The sequence below is a fragment of the Cheilinus undulatus genome, linkage group 17 (assembly GCF_018320785.1).
Source record: "Cheilinus undulatus linkage group 17, ASM1832078v1, whole genome shotgun sequence".
In the NCBI taxonomy this organism is placed as follows: Eukaryota; Metazoa; Chordata; class Actinopteri; order Labriformes; family Labridae; genus Cheilinus; species Cheilinus undulatus.
This window is the reverse complement of record NC_054881.1, coordinates 35,133,051-35,152,365: the sequence shown is the minus strand read 5'-3', so window position 1 is coordinate 35,152,365 and position 19,315 is coordinate 35,133,051. Positions and strand designations below refer to the sequence as shown.

General features: G+C 40.8%; 1 protein-coding gene across 2 annotated transcripts in view; it reads right to left on the bottom strand.

The window, feature by feature from the left end:
- LOC121524789 (protein FAM222A) overlaps positions 1–19,315 on the bottom strand; it is a 38,330-nt gene continuing 19,015 nt past the window's right edge. The window contains exons 2-3 of one of the 2 annotated variants that reach the window (XM_041810297.1): positions 19,141–19,309; positions 1–4,256 (exon numbers count right to left, since the gene is read on the bottom strand). In XM_041810297.1, coding sequence (XP_041666231.1) covers positions 2,881–4,256; positions 19,141–19,270 — 1,506 coding nt within the window. In that variant the 5' untranslated portion in view covers positions 19,271–19,309 and the 3' untranslated portion in view covers positions 1–2,880. The remainder of the gene's footprint in view (positions 4,257–19,140; positions 19,310–19,315) is intronic. The other variant, XM_041810298.1, reaches the window with a different exon arrangement.

Sequence of the window (19,315 nt, the reverse complement as noted above, 5' to 3'; positions counted from 1 at the left end):
AAAATTTCATTTACTTGACAATCGTTAAGAAGAGGCAAAAAAGGGTGAGGGATTGGGGTCATACATTGCAAAATGTAGTTATCTCAACAACATACTTCATGGAGAGCGCTCACATGTTCATATATAATAATTGCACTTTATAATAATGGAGACAGTTTTCCATATATCTGAACAGGCCAACATAAAATAAATAGTATTACAGAACCAGTGCAGACACAAAGAACTTACCAGTCATATAACCCCCACCATCAGAGAAACTCTACAAAAACATACTTTAAATGATTCAGATGGCCTGCTAACCAGTGTGGCACTCCATTGTACTCAAATGTAATTAAAATATCACTACTTTCCAGAGAAAAACATTAATTCAGCCAAGAAAAAGTCCACACAGCCTCTTAAAATTCAACAAAAATACAACCAAAGGACACATCTTTGCTTGGCCTGGATTGCCACAGTGTTGATTTGGACATGCAACAGTCCTAATACAATATGCTGAGCCAGTTGAATCAATGTAGGAGGTATGGCTGTTAAATAATGAGACTGCCCTTATGAGGATAATACCATGTGGGTTTAATGGTCGGCTTTTCACGCACAACTACTGTAAGTTTCCAATAAGTCACATCTTAAGTTCACTGCTAGCTACTGATTGAAGTGTTGTTGCTAAGGCCTTGGAAAATGATTAGCTTCAAAGTTGCATTAACTTTAAATTTTTGGTGAAATTCAACAAAACAGCAGTCAGATCTTTTGGTACATTACAATACATTATGGGAGTGTTTGTATATTTGAATGACGCCCACGCACATTAAAAGCTGAAAGTAAATCAGTATGAAATATAGCAGAAATGGTCTCCATTGATAAAGAGATTGTTTTTAATTTTACATGAAAATTTGAACATGAAAAAAGAGTGTGCCGAAGTTGCCAAACGTCTGACTCCTGATTAAATAGAAAAAAGGAAACTTACGGAGACATTTTGGGACAAATTAGAGGAGTGATTAAGTGCAATGAAACTTAGATCTTCAATATGATCCTGAGACAAAATGGCTAAACTCTGATTGGCTGCTTCAGCTCCAATTAGATTGCAGCATCCTGAAAGTGTGTCCCTGCTGCTAGCTACAGCATGTCTTAGGAGCAAGACCAAAATGTTACACCACAGCCACATGTAAGTAGTTTGTGCTTTGGTCTTGCTCAGAAGCTAGCTGTAGCTAGCAGACAGGTTCGTAATATTTGCAATATCATGAAAAAAGTTTGTTCCCTCTGTGTTCTTCTTTGTTGGTTAGACATGCTTCCAGGATGCTGCCTGGAGCTGAAGCAGCCAGAGTAGAATCTTGTTTGCTCAACCTGAAAATTTTTTTTGCTCAGGTTTCTTTTTTCCTAGAAATATGATTAGCGTGCTCGCACAAAATATTTTTCTGTACTCAAAGTTCCCCACTGCTTGCTCAGAGTTGAGACACAAATTTAAGTCCATACAAAACATGTTACAGACGTGACTTTTGAAGACACTGCCCCCCTAGCTTTTAGGAGAATATCCGTGCTGGGTATAAAGCAGGCAGGAACCTCCAGTCCTGACAAATGAAGCCAGTGTGGAAGTGCAGAAAATTGCAATACAGTGAGGCTGGCTGCAAGCCCCCTGGAAGTCACGTACACAACATGTTAAAAAGCCAGTTTTTACACTAAAAATGAACCAGTTTACAGCCTGGTTCATAAAAACGAACTGTGTCTCATTAGCTAATTTCTTCATGTGCTCTCACTGTACGTACCAGAAGTTTGGCTTCACAACTCCACGTCAGTTTGTGTCCGTCTCGCTGTCCACACAGAAAGCAAAACCAAGCCTTAAATTCTACACAGCTCACTTGAAGACAGTCTGAAAGGCCAGACTTTTTTTTACATGCAAACAAACTGAAATGAAGCCGTCTCGCAGCCAAGACATGCATGGTATTATTTTATAGGAGTGGCTTCCAGGGGGGTCAAAGGTGAATTAGTTTCTTGAAAAACTGCAGGAAAAAGTCCGAAGAAAGAGACCACAAATGTGGAAAAATGGCTTCATTCTTCACCAAGACAACACGACAGCTCACACTGCGCTCTCAGTTAGCCAGTTTCTGGCCCAAAAATGATTCACAGTGCTTGATCACCCTCCCTACTCACCTGATCTAGCACTGAGTCATGAGTTAATAAAAGAACAACTGAGGTTTTGAGCCAACTGTCCAAAGTAGCACTACAATAAAACTGGATTACAGCATTAGCCTCATTTTTTAATAGCCATACCTAGTATATTATCCTCATGTAATGATCGAATTTTTAAAATATTTCCCTGTATGTTTGTCAGGAAATTTGCATCACATTGCAGAAGCTGGGGCACTGCATACGTAAGTGAAGGGAAAAACAAAATTCACAGTAAAGCAGCAGACAAACTAAAGTTTATAGTAAAGGAATTTTCCCTCTTAAATAAAAGCCATTTAATAAAAATATACAGTATATTCACAGAATCAATCACCAGCAATCCTTCCCAGCTGAATGTTTATCCAGAGATTATTTCACTTCAACTATTTTCCAGGTTTTAAACACAAACAAAGGAGTAATCTGCAAACTGTACAACTCATGTTAAAACTGAATGGAAAACTGCGATTATGTGCTCAGCATCAGTATTAAACGAGGAACAGCAGGCATATCTGATGGCCAGTTTAGATACAAAAATAAAACACCAAACGTCCATAAGATAAACCTGTATCTTAAGTCATGATTATCATTTACCATTTAAGGCTTTCGACACAAAGCCTTCTACAAGTACAGTACATGCACAAACTAAAAACGGCATGTCTCATTCTTAAAGACGTCTAAGCTGACACACTTCCATTGTCTAGAAAAGGTCTGTCTCTTCTGGGTTTATCTGTAGACAGGGAGCTGGATGTGCTGGTGGTGCTCCAGTAGCTGAGGCATCCCCACAGCTTCGTACCCGCGGCCCAGCATGCGCTCTTTGATGCAGGGAGGGTGGATCTCACTGATGAGGCACTCCAGAGACTGCAGGCTGCTGCTGAGCACCGCAGCATGGCACAGGCTAGTACTCGGCAGCCCACAACAGAGGTTTTGGTCTGTGCTGTAGGCCTGGGAATGAGGGGGAGGTGGAAGAGGAGGGTGGAGCTGCGGCTGGTGGTGGTGTTGGTGGCGGTTTGGGTGGAGGTGGGGGTGGGAAAGCCCCGGGTTTCTAGGCCTGGCTGCGCATGTACCCGTTGCCAGCACCTGAGAAGTGTAACAGTCACTATTAGGAGTAGCCAGAGCACCATCCCAGAGAGGAGCAAAGAACTGTCCGACAGGGGGCTCCACCTGCATGGTGGAGCAGTTCAGAGAGGAGCTGATGGATCGCTCCTGCCTGGTGCCCAAACTGCCAGGATGCAGCCTATATGACGCCAAAGGGAGGCAGGTTTCAGGCAGCTGGCTAGTGTCTGCTACCCTATGCCCCTGAGCGCTATTCCTCACTCCGTACATCCTCCCTGCTCCCTGCTGATACTGCTGCTGCTGCTGGATTTGATGTTTCTGCTGCCATATTGTGTACTCTCCCTTCTCCACATACCCCACTTTCCCTCCATCTGCACTCTGTGTAGGTATCACTGCCCCCGTGAATGCCAGACTGCTCTGGGGTGGCACTCCCAGAACAAAATCAGAGTCTGAATTCGCCACCGCCGCCACTGCCTGCAGAGAGGGGCTGGATCGAGCCTCCCCCCCCAGCTGCAGGGCCTGGCTGTTGGGTACTCTGCTCATCTGCCTCATCATCAGGCTTTGAACCTCTGCCAGCTCAGACTGGGGGGCCAGGCTCTGATCTCCAGAGGCCATGCCTGTGCTAGAACAAACTGTCTCAATGGGAGCATCAGGAGGCTTACATGAGCTTATATGATAGGCCTTGTGCCCATGTCTGACTGTGTAGCTGTTATTCAGAGGATTATTGTACGGTGCCACAGGAGTCTGGCTGTTAACATGTTTAGTCCTCCTGCCCTCTGAGTTTTTCAGCACACCTTTAACCACCACAGAGGCTTTGACGATGGCTAACAAACCCTGGTATCCTCCTGAGTAGGGATGCGTATAGGGACTGTAGCGCTGCCCTGTGGTGTCCAATCCGTTGACTGTTTTGTTCAGCTGTTTCTGCTGCGGCACCCGAACATCAGTGGGAAAGATTTTGATGGACAGCGGGCTGTTGGCGGTCTTCTGGGCGAAAGCATCCAACTCTGCAGGAGAAGGGTACCGGGAGATCATGGAGGCCGGCTCGCCTGAGAGAGAAACAGAAATAAGCAATTAGTCCAAACCTTGTCTTGATTTCTGTTTCATACTTTTAATCTCCACCTTGTTTTAGATAATATTGGCAGATAGACATAAAACAATTCTAGGGAGGGAAACATTTCAAGCATTGTTTGAACAGTGCTGAGCAAAATTAATTCAGACTTAACTCAAGCCAAAATTAGTTTACCTTGGGAAATCAAAGGGAGAAGAAGAAAGGAGAGGACCTTATTCCAGTGAAATGGGTCCAGTGGGATTAATTGGATGGCATGTAGCAATTAAAGTAAAACGAAGACTTTAATGAACTTAGGAAAAAGGAAATTAATAAAACACGGTTCCAAAAAAGTTGGGACAGGATCATGTTTTCGTCTGTTTTACATCACCTCTTTTGACAACACTATGAGCATCTGAGGATTGAAGACACAATTGTCTAAGTATTGAAATTGTAATGGTTAAAGTAGGGTTAAGCAAGTTAAAAGTTTAATATAAAATGTTTAACAAAGTCCAGTTAACAGTCTGCTAACAGGAAAAAGGCTTGTCCTCCAAGAAAACCTTCTAACACAGCAAGTGTAGCTTATGTGCCTATGTAGCTTTGTTAGCTTCATAGATAATAGAGCTATGTAGCTAAAGCTAAACTGAAAGCTTATCAAAGCTACATAGATACATTATAAACTCTATGTAAACTCTAGAGATAACTTTGGTTATGAGTTGGAATTACACAAACTAAGATTGATGGATTGATCTACATGGCTATGTCAGCTTTTGCCAAGTTTGCTAAAGGTCACCCTGCTAAAGAAAACTGAGCTACAACGGCTTATGTAGTTTTGTTAATGACATATCTAATGTAGCTCTGTTAGCTTTACCTATGTTTGCTCAAGCTCACATTGCTAAAGCTTACTGAGCTACAATGGCTTATGTATTGTTGTTAATGACATATCTAGTGTAGCTCTGTTAACTTAGCTATGTTTGCTAAGGCTCATGTTGCTAAAACTAACTGAGCTACAATGGCCTATATAGTCATGTTAATTATGTAGCTAGCGTAACTCTGTTCATTTTAGCTTTGTTTGTTAAAGTTCACGTTGCTAATGCTACATGAGCTACAATGGCTTATGTATTGTTGTTAATGATATATCTAGTGTAGCTCTGTTAGCTTAGCTATGTTTCCTAAAAGTCACATTGCTGAAGCTAACTGAGCTACAATGGCTTATGTAGTGCTGTTATTTAGTTAGCTAGTGTTATTCTGTTAGCTTCAGCTATGTTTGCTCAAGCTCAGGTTGCTAAAGCTTACTGAGCTACAATGGCCTATATAGTCATGTTAATTATGTAGTTAGCGTAACTCTGTTCATTTTAGTTATGTTTGTTAAAGTTCACGTTGCTAACGCTACATGAACTAAAATGGCTTATTTAGTAATGCTAATTATGTAGCCAGCATAGCTATATTAGCTTTAATTGAAGTTAAAGAAGCTTATGCGAGCTACTGTTTGTGTAACTACCATTTAAACGTGTCTATTCAAAATTTAATCCAGGAAAAGACCTCTTTTTCTCTGTTCATTTATGAAATGTTTCTTGGTCTGTAACATTTACAATGTGGTTATTCATGAATGTAACTGCAGATAACTAAAAAACAAAAAACAACAACAGACTTGAACACAGTGGTGAAGTCTTTGATTTCTAAGATTGCTGGTAATTCTTTCTCTTCTCAGCCCCCCAATCCATACCTTGTTTTTCTCAAAAACGCTGCATCCATTCAAGCCTCACCAGTTTTTTCCAATGAAATTCTATTCCACTTTATGCTTTTATAAATCTGACTTGATTCTACTGTAAAAGCTCGGTGCCTAAACTGTGAAGGGAAAGTCGAGCCAGATTGAAAGAAAAAGAGCAATCACCAAAAGCAGAGCGGATTGAATTGTGTGCGGGAAAGCTGACGGGACAAACCAAGATTGGATTTTAACACTATTATTCAGGCAATTTCATGGCTGCTTAACTCCCAGCGACAAAGGAAAGGTGAGGAAAGGCGCCCCGTTTAAAAAACAATAAATCACCTTGTAGAAATTACAGCCACCTTTTAGAGTGACACTTTTATAGAACCCCTGACGTAAAAAGAAGACGCTGAAATGAACCCAGATCAGGCTTTAAGTTGCTGGGAATCTTGGCAGGCAAAAGAACAAGGCAGTAATCTGCAATAAAAAGGATGCAAAGTAAAACAAAACACTTCATTTCATTTTCAATAACAAAACCAATTCCAGCTATGCAGGGAGGGAGAGAACTCACTTGTTGTTCCCATTTGAAATTGATTTGGGAGTTCATTTCATTTCAGGGCCTACAGTGAGCCTCCCGACTGTGAAAATGATTCAATCTACAAGATCCATCTCATGAAAGAAATAAATTGGGTGTTTAAAATGGAGGAAAAAGAGGGAAGGTGGAGTGTTCAATCCATCCAGCAATCTCCCAGTGGAGCAGAAGGAACTGCGCCGTGGTGCCAGGAGCATGAATGAATTCTACAGAGAAATACAACAAAGCAAAACACTGCTTATTATGTATCACAGTGTAGCGCTGCTATAGGAAACCACAGCATCTGCCACATTAGAGAGGTGTTTAAACCGTATGCATCAAGGACAATAAGGAGAATTATCAGCTGCAACATCAGTGATCAACAGCTAAAAACAGACAGGCAGTACCAGTTCATATGCACCTAGACGGAGTCCTCATCTGAATCCAGCCTTGAATAAAACCCTTAACTCCAAAAGATGGATGACAAAACAAAAAGGCTTCTACTTCCTGCCCAGTAAAATGTCAGTGTCAGGCTCCCTCCTGCTGCGATCGGCTCTCTGCTCCACAAACACTTCAAACACTCTGGATGCTAACACGTCTTCACAGGGTGTCTGATATTGTTAGTCCAGAGATTACAGCCCTGTCAGAGCCATGGAGACACAACACAGCTGCACTTCCCACTGCGGCTGCCTTAATGTGGCACTATGGAAACCTCATTAGGCCATCTCCGCTCTGAATTCATGAATTTATCTCTTGACAGCCACTTCTGGGTGACATATGCATTTAAAATGGCTTATTTTACCCGATTCTGACAGAAGATTAGCAGCTGCATGATTAGAAGTTAAAAACTGAGATCTGACCGGCTTAAAAATCTTAAATTTCTAGAAGGCTTGTGTTTCAATCTTAAGGATTTTAACCCTTAGAGGTCCCTGGGTTAGTCAAGCAGCATAGACACATTTATGACAATGTGTATTCAGTAAAATAAGTTAGTTAAAAAAACAATAAATCCATAGTTATGACTACTGTGTCCTGCATGAACTAACGCCAAGCTTCATATAACAAAGTATGATGAAGTGGTCATTTCAAGAGTTTGAAATTTAGAAAATGTTGTAAACTTGCACATAAAAGAAGTAAAATTATATATATCAAGGGAAACATGGACATTTTTACACAGAATAAATACGTATATAGGTGTTTTTGTCCACCAATCATTGCCCAAGTTTAAAATAATTTTTGTGCATAAGTAAACAGAGAAAAATATGCTTTTTTTGCTCTCCAAGACTGTGGGGAATTTCCAAACAGTGCAAGCTAAACTTAAGTCAAGCTAAATGCAAAAAAATGCAATCATATAGAGTCAAGTTTTTTTCCAATATTTGCTGTCCTACTGTAAATTTTTATGAACTAATTACAAGGACAACAGATCTCCAGCTTGTCTAATAAGAGAAAAAAGCATTCTGGATTCAATCTGATAAATCCCCTCAAGGGCGATCCTTCAGGTTGTGGCCCAAAAATATGATCTCACTTCCTGTATATTTTCGAGGATGGTGCCAAGAGTATTTTTTGTTCATCTAGACATGACACACGTGTAGAAATTTTTAATGCATGTGGCTCAAACCTGTGGGCAGGGCTTCATATTTGCAGAGTTTGGGGCCCCTGTGGGTCCATTTTGTTGATGCAGATGCATGGAGCTACCAGGATACAACATTTTTCACCAGGACCTAACAAGCATCCAAGTTTGGTGAGTTTTGGGGCAGGTTAAGGCCCTCAAAATGGCAATATCTTTGATGGAAATATAAAAATGACTTGCATTTCAATAGGATCCTTTGACCTTCAGGTGCTCGGGCCCTAGTTAGATTACATGGACTGCATTTTTACAAAATGAACAATTAGCAGATAGTAACAAATTCAGAGTTTTTTTCCTTTTGAAAATACAACAAAAAAGCTGAAATTCTGACAACATACCAGATCACTGCCCCCATGTGTAAATTTAATTTTCAAGTCAAATTCAAATAACCAAATTTCCTCTTTTAATTGACATATTGACATCAAACAAAAACTGAAAATACTTGAAAAAACCACACTTTCCACACAAAGTGATTGCAATGCAACACGTAGCTTTGTTTTTATGCTATCATTTGACAAATATAGTGCATGATGATGTCACGCCAATGTGATCATGGACTCCTGGGGTTTAATGCCAACCAGGGGAGCGAAATGGCAGTAAAATCAGCCCTGTGTCATGTTTAGTGGTTCTCCCCATGTGGTAGTAGCAGTCATAAAAGCGTTTCTAGAAGTCGCTTATATTTGAAGACCTCATTGCAAAGCACACGTGTGAAATTGTTCCAAGAATGTGTGGTTTATTATCAAAAATCTGGCACAAAAAATTGATGTTTACCTCTTTTAAGAAGGCAGGGGGCACGCTGGAACAACACAGGGACCCATACATACAAATAAAACTTCAACATAACCACATAAACAACATCTGTTCTTCTTTTGCATCCATAAAATTTTGCATCACTTTCAATTAGAAAGCTACAGATTAGGACAGAATTAAAAGCCTCCTATAAATTTAGTTTTTCTAAGTATTTCCCAAGTGCTGTTAAACAGAGCAAGGAATGTTTAACACAGCTTTTCCAAAGAGCATAGTTATTTGTTGGATGCTTACATTATTTTCCTTTGCACACTGAAACAAAATTATCTCACAAAAGCTACCAGTCTAAATTATTAGCTCCCTTTAAACCGACCCTTTTCTTGAGCCATAGTATAAACTACCGTGCAAAGTTATTACAGCATTCCCAAGTGTCAAGAACTGGAGTGAGAAGTATCAAGAATTTCAAAGACAGTCACACAGAGGACGAGGCCAGTCAATAAGGTTCACTTTGGTCTTCTTCAGTAGTAGTTCATCAGGAGCCACGTATGCTTTGGGTCACTGTCATGTTGGTGGACAAAGCGACGACTCAGACCTGGTTTTCCTGCTGACTTCTTGAGGTTTTCTCTCAGAATCCTTACATTTCCTTCTTTCTTCACAATTCCTTCCACCTTAACAAGATTCCCAGTTCCAGACACACTGAAGTATCCCCACAGCACGATACTCCCACTTCTGTGTTTCACTGTGGTGACGGTGTTCTTTGGGTTATACGCGTCTCCCTTTTCCTCCAAACATGAGCGACATCTCTGTGGCCAAAGATCTCTAGTTTGGTCTCATCTGACCAAAGGACATGCTTCCAGTACAAATAACCGTCCTCTAGGTTGTCCTTAGCAGACTTCAGTCTGGCTTGAGAGTCTCCTCTGCAGAAGTGGACTTTTTCTTGGTCCATTCCTGTGCAGGGCTCTAGTGATGGTCTTCTTTGAGACTGCATTCCTGACATGGCTAAGTCCTTCACTAGTATCTTGTCTGTTGTTCTGGGGTCTTTAGACAAATCTCTCACTAGTTTTCTTTCCAGAGTCTTTGAAATCTTTCTTTTCCTATGTCTGCCAGGCTTTTTCTGGACTGTGTGGCTCTCTTTGAATTTCTTGATGATACTTCTCACTCCACTTCTTTACATTTGGAAATGCTGTGATAACTTTGTAGAACCTTCTCCTACTTCGTGAGCATCACCAATCTTTTTTCTCAAGTCTACACTGATTTCTTTTTGTTTGGCAACGATGCTTTTTCAGTGACACCTCAAAACCTAACTGAAGTTTTTATACTGTGTGTAAATGTGATGATAACCCTCAGTTTTAACTTGATTTTACAAGATTTGAGCATTACGATGTTAAAGCACATCATTGCACAACACTGGTTTGTGCTATGGCTCATCAAAAAGGTCAGATAAAAGGGGGCTAACAGTTCAGACCCTGGTAGTTTTTGGTTTCTGGGAAATAATTTTGTTGCAGTGTGCAAATTAGAATAATGTTAGCATCCAAAATGAAAAAAATGAAATTTAATAGGGGTGCTAATGATATCATCCTCATCTGTATAGCTATGGGTTTTAGTATGAAAGCACAAATGAAGCCGGCTATTACCTCAGACTTTCTTTCTCATATCTAGGCTATGCTTATAACAATCTGTCAACCTTCTTTTAAATCTGGGCAAAAAAATATTAGTAAAGGATGAGTAAATATTTTTACAATGCAGATGAAACGTCTGAATCCTGTTACCTCACATGTAGGACTTCTTTAATCAGCCCATAATGCCTTTAGGAGATGAGATTTTTCATGTTTTTCAAGTAGATCTGCATTAATGAAGGCTTAATGTTTGGCTCATAATAAGCACACAGGCAGAAGAAACCCTCTTCATACACAAGAGACCAACAAATTACATCACTTCCCCCCAAGGTCAAAAGATAATTAACAAAAAAGAGAAGAAGATGTGCAAAACAATGGTTATTTTCTATACTGTGGCTTCTCCTTTGTTCTCCTTTATGTAAAGCTAAGAGAGAAATGTTTCATTGATCGCCATTGTAGTCGCAAAACAGAAGTTCAGCAGTGGAAAATAAAGACAAAGAATGAAAACAAATACGAGGCCGTTCACATGACAACGGGGGGAAAATGGCAGCCGTGTGCTGTCAGGTAAGGAATGGCAGAGAGATAATTAGCAGTCTGACCTTAAGCACTTAATCACCCTGAACCTGCAGACTGCACGCTGTTTCACTCTGACAGGAAGCACAGGAGCGGAGACGGACGGGGAAAATAAAAAAATCAACCTTCACTGAGGGCATCACGCAGCGCTTACAGATTTTAATTCTTTGACCCTTAACATCTTTTCCCCCTACTGGGCTTATGTAAGATTGAAGAGCTTTTTTCCCCCCTTTTTCCAAAAAAATCAGCACACTGACAACAATGTGTGATGCCTCTTCAGTTGTGGATTGATAGATTTAATGGCCCCACTTGTCATTTCCCCCATGTTTTCTCAGTTGGAAGGGACTCCACGCATTAAACATGCTCGACTGTTGTGGCCCCATGCTGAGTGAAACTGGCACACTTTCACAGGAAACACCTAATCCTGATTTCCTCTTTCCTGCATGGAGAGAAACAGCAGGGGGTTGGAGGCCAATTATAGACTCAATCAGCGCTGTAGGCCTAAATTGTTGTGTTTGTGCATGGTTTTTGTAACTGAAAGGAGATTTTATAAATAATAGCATGGAAGGCTAAAACATTGCAATTCTGTAGGGTACATATAGGGTTTTGCACAAGCCTGCTCTGCCACTTTAAACTGGCTAATCTTTTCCCCGTGGTCACACTAGCAGCCATTAACCCCCAGATTAGAGCGGAGACCTCATTGTTTTAGAGCAGTTTGAGTTAATCACTAATTTATGGGCAAAACAAGCCCCAGAGGCAGGTCTGAAAATGGCATGATTGTGTTTCCAGAACCACAGCTCCCAACCACTTCATACCCAGCGGGCCAACATAAGGGAACCATTATGACCACTATGGATAATTCCCATGAGTTACAACTAAAAATTCATGAATTATTCCTTGTTAAAAAGCATGCACATTGGCTGAAGTGACAGCCAAATATCCCGCTGATCTTTGATGTAATACTGGCGACTTATCTGAACACTTCTGTGAGATAACATGTTTACGATCGTCAAATCCTCAGCAGGAGCGCCACGCTGAGAAGCCTCACATTTAAAGACAGAACAAGGCTTCTCAGCAGGAACATATACTTGTTTACCACACCAATAATCTGGATTTTTAAAATACTCTGGACTATGTTAATGAGCAGAGGCCGAGCTCAGCACACTCGCAACGCATTTAAAAACCTATGTCTCCGTTGCCATGGCTACCCCTTCAATGCACCCAGTTGGCCCAATAAGCTCAGTCATTAGAACCATGTAATTAATTGGCCCTGACCTCATTCATCTCCGGGAGACAAGCTGCTGCAATCGACTATCTGCTGGTTAGAGAAGGCAGCGACTCCAAAACTAGAAGCTGCTTCCTCCTTTAACTCTAGACACACAACAAAAAAAAATCTTTTGTGCATTAGTTTGCATCATTTATGTAGCTCTACAATGTTTGTATCAATCTGTTATTGATAAAAAAATCTCAATAACCTTCCAACATTCAGCCGATACAAGTTACAGCTAAAGTTATCCAGTCTCTGTCCCACTACTGATTAAGAAACAAAGCCTCCGATTAGAAAATATGTTCCTTACAACACCTAAGATGTGTTCAAGCTAAAGGTAATTTTTTTTTTTTTTTTTTTTTTGGATAGATTTAATAGATTTTTGGAGATTCACAGCATTAATAGCACTGTCTGTTCTCAACTGCAAATGAAACATATGAACTTGCTACAGATCTGACTCACATGCCACAATTCTTCAGCATAGCTAAGCAGCTGAGGCATCAAGTGTTAACTTTGATGCACACATGGCTTAAACCAGGGGTGTCCAAACTATGGCCTGGGGGACAAATGTGGCCCATGGTACAATTTTGATTGGCCCACAGCAAATTCTAGAAATAAAATTAAACATGCCAGCCATCATCAGCTGACGGCCGGCTGATTTGCTCTAAGCATGTAAATGGCCAATCACTCTCATGTTGCCTTCTTTAAACTGCTGTTGCCTGGCTATGCTCTGCTGCTCTTGCAACCCTCCTCCACCTCAGCTCCTCCTTTTTTCTGCTTCTGACTTCATCAATGTCATATACCTCGTCCTGTGGATATTAAAGTGGCCCCAATGTCCTTACATATTTCTGCATGTGGCCCTCAGTGGAAAAAGTTTGGGCACCCCTGGCTTACACACTCCTCTTGCACATCTGCACACTGCAATTTTACTTTGCAAAACTTCCCAAGCTGTGTCAAGCTGCACATGGATTGAGTGTGAATAGCCCTTTTAAAGTCCAGCCACACATTCTCTATTGAATTGAGGTCTGGGCTTTGACCTGACTACTCCAGAATATTCGCCTTGTTGTCTTTAAACCATTTCTGTGCAGCTTTCGCTGTATGCTTCAGGTCATTGTCTTGCTGAAAAATAATCCTCTCCTAAGCCGAATAAGTTTGCTGCATTCATTTTACCCTCTACCTTTACAAGCCTTTCAGGGCCGGCTGCCAAGAAGCACCCCCACAGTATGATGCTGCCACCACTGTGCTTCACTGTGCTGACATATTGAGTGAATTTAGGTTGTTTTCTTAAGATCTTGACTCACTGGGCATTGTGCCAATCCAGAGCTCATAGGTCTGACTCTTACCTTGTTGTGATGGCAGTGCCATGAATGCCATGAAAACAGGAAGTAGTTTTTTTTTAATGGGCTTCACAGTATTGTATAGACATCAAATTTCACACACATGAGGCTTGTGGGTAACTCTTTTAAAGGATATGATTTTCTTGAGTGGGCGTGGCCTAACAGCTTAGTGGTGCCCAAAACAATATTTCAAAAATTCAGCCCCTGCAGCAGGTTTAACCTAGAATTATGACTAATGCCAAAATCCAAACAGGAAGTCCACCATTTTCCTTTCTATATTCACAATATGATACCATAATGCAAATGGGTCTTTATCTAACCTATAGCCTCCTAAGGGCTCCAACTGACTGATTTCAGATTTTTGTGCTGATTCTAGACGAGGTGAAGATCTAGAGAGGTGTTTGCCTATTACCTACCACTGGAGGACGGGGCCACAGCCAGGGGTCAAAGTCAGTCTACTTTTTTGCAGTGTGCAAACGCCATTATTCCTTTCTTGTCCCGCTGGTTTCTCCTTTATACATTATAAGTGCTCATAAAAATTCTCACACATTCTCAGAGGCAAGAGCCCTAGCCCTAGATATCTAATTTTTTTGGAATACCAAAGCTGGTTCCCATCATAATGTGTAGATATCTTAAGATCTCAAGTAAACAAGCAAAATGTACAAGTTTTCATGGAAAACATACTAGTACTAAGATAGTATGTATATGTCCACCCAAAGCTTCTGTATGTGCTTCTTAGACATGCCATTGTTCAGGTATTGTTTTACTTCTGTGATCCAAACTGTGAAATTTTTCATTAAAGTGGTTGAAATTTGTCAGGAATCTAGGTCGTGATTTCTCACTAAGGAGGTGGTGGAGGGTCCTGAGGCTACACCAGCTGAAAAGCACTGCTTTAGACAGCCTTAAAACCCTGAGGGAAAAATAGAAACAGAATAATATCAGAGCATATGTTTTCAAATTGTACTCGCTCTAACCTCCTTATTCATGGCCTTTTCTCCACAAACACAAAAATACAGAGTCTATTTTCACATGCCTCCCTCTCTCAGTGTCAGTGATCTCTACATGAAGGGTGCTCACAGAACAGAGTAACCTCAGGGCTGAACACTTAGTTATGTGTGCTCGAGGAGGCTCTGGCGAACACTTCTTTGCACCAGTGTCACTCCTCATTTGTTTCTGTGCCGCTTGGCCCAGCTTGGGCAAAGTTTCCCCTCTCAAAGCCGACCCGAGCGCAGGCCAGCAGCGTGGGAAAAACCATTTCCAGCCTGGGCTTTGAAGCTTAGATAGCAGAGGAGAGAGCAGCTCTCATTCACTCTCATCACATAAATCCAAATGCTGGTTTCTCTAAAATCTTTCACATGGGTCTGTGCCGCTGAGAGCTTTCATGTCCCACGCCTTCCATTTATTGATAGCTCAAAATGAAAATGGCTTTCAAAAGCGCAGCAGCGACTAAAGACTGTCCCTATTTAACTCAGTCCAACAACGACTCATTTAATGAAGAAGCCGGGGCCACACAGACTGAGCTCCCCATCAGCAGGCTATTCCCCGTGGTGGTGCTGGAAATGTCAGACTAGAGCTAGAGGGTGCTGCACTACGCACAGTCGCAGTACATAAAACTCAAGAGGGGGGAAAAAAAGCCCTGCAGGTAAACAGGATGAGAAACGCAGCTCTGGTTCTGCCTCGGGCAAAGTAGGCCCTTCTGTTCCAGCGTTTAGCAGACAAGTGCTCCATTGATTCCTAATTAATATTTTATAACAAAAAAGACAACGAGGGAATACGGCTGGGGAGAAAAATGAAAGATGGGAAGAGTTTTAAACATTGGAAATATAATTACAGAAGAACAGAACTATTACAAAGAAATAGTTTGGCTGCTTATGTGAGAAACAGTGGTGCAAAACAAGGTGCACAAACTGTCAGATCACCACCCATGTTTTCTTTTCTTTCATCCAATTAGACCTCAGCTGTTTACACAATAAATCACCCTACTTATAAGGGAGTCACCATTTTCTACAGCTTTATGTTCTGACACTCTACATCACAAAAATCTAATAATTACTAATGATAAAGAGTGGACACCCAGTAATTAGATGTCTTTTACTTTTTCCCATCATGCATTTCTCTGAAAAAGTGATAATTAGCAATGCAGAGAAAATGTCAGAAATAATGCACAAAATAGTTTTCACTTTTCACTCTCCACTTTGCATACTTTCTGAAATTGTGTCACCTTATTTAAAAGCAAAGTGTGTTCAATATTGTGATAACGATATGTGGCATATACAAAAAGAGTGCTGTGTGTATTTGCTTTTTCTACACAATAGCTGCCCTTCCTATATCCAAAATAATTCTGAAAAGGAGGGTTCTATAGGTACAAAAAGATGTAAGAGAAGCTAATAGCTAGCTACTGAGAAGCATCCCCACAGCATGATGCTGCCACCACTGTGCAGGGATGGTATGTAGTGTTTGGTGTCCGCCAAACATAGCGTCTTGTTTGATGGCTAAAAGTGACATCTTGGTCTCATCTGACCAAAGAACTTTATTCCACTTGACAGTGGAGTCTCCCAGTCCTTTCTGCAAACTCTAGTTTTCGAGTTTTCTTTAACAGTGGTTTTCTCTTTGCCATTGGCGAAATGTAGGGGTGGCTTTTGTGGCTTAATCACTGAATGTTTTCTTAAAGGTTGCATATTTTACCCCTTTAAGACAAGTGTATATTGGTCTCAGAGGTCCCCAAAACATGCCCGTGAAGTCTGTCGCAGAAAAAAACACTGCAGTATTGGATTTTTATACATCAAAAAAACCCTCTGTTTCAGCCCTGGGGGTTCTGATTTTTGGGGGATTGCTGACAGACCAGGGCCACATATTTTTGTCAAAAAGACTGAAAAAGTGTATTTTGCATATGTGACCTTTAAAAGCCCTAAAAAGGTTGGTAAAAAATTTTTTTTGCTTATAGATAAATTCTAAAAGACATAAAAGAAATTGGCATTGCTCTTCACACCATAGAAATTTGATTCTTAGAGCCAAACATAATTCTAAAAAAAATCTGATCCTTTTACTTAACTTGTGCACTCACTGCAGTATAAAAGTACTTAAATGTTCTGAAAATACAATTTTCTGTATTTTTTGAGAATAAATCAATATCTTCATCTCTATCTAACCCCATATGCATTTTTTATGTTCTTTGTATGAAAATACATGATTGGAGTTTTACATTTTGACAACAAATTCCTCCCACACAATGCAAAGAACCTTAAAAAAGAAACATAATAAATTTCAGGAGGCAGAAGTGAAAGTTATTGAACTTTACAAAGGTATTTCATTATTTTAGAATGACAATGACACTTTTAGCGCAATTAGATTGGAAAAGAATATCTAAGTACTGAGGATTTTCTTAGCCTGGACTGCATCATTTCTACTTGAAGGATGCATGGATTTGTTTGCATTTTCAATCTAAATTTGTGTTTCAACTTGCATAAAAATAGTGCATACAGCTGCCTGATAAGCAGCAAATTACTGAGCAAGTGGGCCCCTGAACCGTTCTTTGTTTGAGCTTAGCCCCGGATATTTAACACGTCCTGCTCTTTGCCACTCTCCCATAAAGCTTTGACTGGTGAAGAACCCAAACAGTTGTATGCCGAGTCTCTCCCATCTCAGCTGCTGAAGCTTGTAACTCCCTCACAGAGGCCTCTCTCACTAGTCTCCCTCTTGCACGCTCACTCAGTTTGTGAGGACGGCCTGATCTATGCAGATTTGCACATGTGCCATATTCTTCCATTTCTTCATAATGGATTTAACTGAACTCCAGGGGATTCTCAGTGCTTTGGAAATTTCTTGTATCTATCACCTGACTTATACTATTTAATAACCTTTACTCTGAGTTGCTTTGGGTGTTCTTTTGTCTTCATGGTGTAGTGGTAGCCAGGAATACTGATTAACCAGTGACTGGACCTTCCAGACACAGGTGCACATTCACTGCACTTAGGAATCCCTTCAGTGTGGTGAGTTTGCTCACTTTAAAACCTACAAGCATGGCTTCTACTAACTTCAACCTAAGAGTAAGTCTAATTCAGGAGGACAGGCGACGACCCCTGCATGCATGTGCAGGCGTCACTAACCTGTAATGACTAAAGCTAATGAAAATGAAAATCTATACATCCCAAATAGTGATCACTACTCCTAAACTTGAACTCTATTAAAGATTGCATTCTGAGGTGTTATATTTCATGATGCATGGACAAAGATAAGCTTTATGAGGGTGCACAGGCTCATACAAATGAGCTGGAAACATGATCAGACAGATAAGATAATCCTGACAACTGCCCTGTCTGCACATACATCACGTAGGCTTAGCTAACCTTAGCAGTCAAACGTGGTCCTTCTTGAGTAATATAATAATGCACACATTGGCCAGTATTTGCATGGCTTGTTTTCCAGCAGGCCGCAGTCTGAAAAGCACAGTTTCATTTCATTTACAATGATCTCTGTGAGCTCCTGTTGTGTGTTAGCTTTCCTTCCATGGGTCCAAATAACAGCCACTGAATACACAACAGCACAGCCACAAAGTAATAACAATAAAACAAACTGCAACACCTATGCCAAACAGAACAAGAGATCTTTAAAGGGCCAAATAATTTCATATTTCAAAGCCAAGTCCATTCATAACACTACAGTACATATCCAGCTGCACCATTAAACTGTAAGTAGTTATAGATCTGCAATATAGCTTCAAACCAGACCCACAAAGAAATATAAGGCATCAGCAATTTTTAAAGCAATCGGGGAAACGAAACCACAGCAGAATAACTTCATTTGTGGCACTGTGATCTCATTATGTGTATCAAGACTGCCCAGGATGAAAAAGACTATGCAATTTGGGAGGCACGGCACAAATATTAAGAATGCAAAGGAAGCCATAAAGGAAAAGGAGTATCAGACCAAGAAGTACATCTGCAAACATGTCGCATTCAATCAATTAATTGAATGAAATCTAATCGCGAATGTCAGTGCGGGTTAGTCCCCAAGGCTCCCACTCAACCTTTCAATGACTGCAGAGTAATCAGTCAAGATGAAGGTCAAACAACACTGACAAGGAGCACTTTCTCCACAAAATGGGAACATCATTAGTAACCCTGTACGAGAGAGCTGATTAACTGTGTAATTTCAGAGTCCACTTTGACCTGCACACATTTGCACTGCAGGAGCACACTGATTAGTGGCCCAATTAAAAGGCATCATCATCAGGAAGCCCATTATTTTATTTTTAGAGATTTTCAGAGATGCTTGGCACACCACTGAAAACATTCATGTTCTTTTATATGCACCTGGAGGCAACAAGGTGAAGCTTAACATGATGGATTTAAACAACACAGAGGTATGACTAAGGTTTGATGTGTGTTTTCTGTTTCAAACTATCCATGTAAAACTTTCTTAACCTGGGGGATGTAAACTCACCTTTGTGGGTGCACGCCTGCAACGGTGGGACTGACAGCAGTAATGGCGGTGCTGGGACATCAAGGCTTTTGGGTTTGCAGCCAAGATGCTGCGATGAGAGATTCTGCCGTCTCTGAATGCAGGCCAGCATGATAGTTCACAAGGGCTGAGACCAGCCAGGGTTAACCTGCTGGAA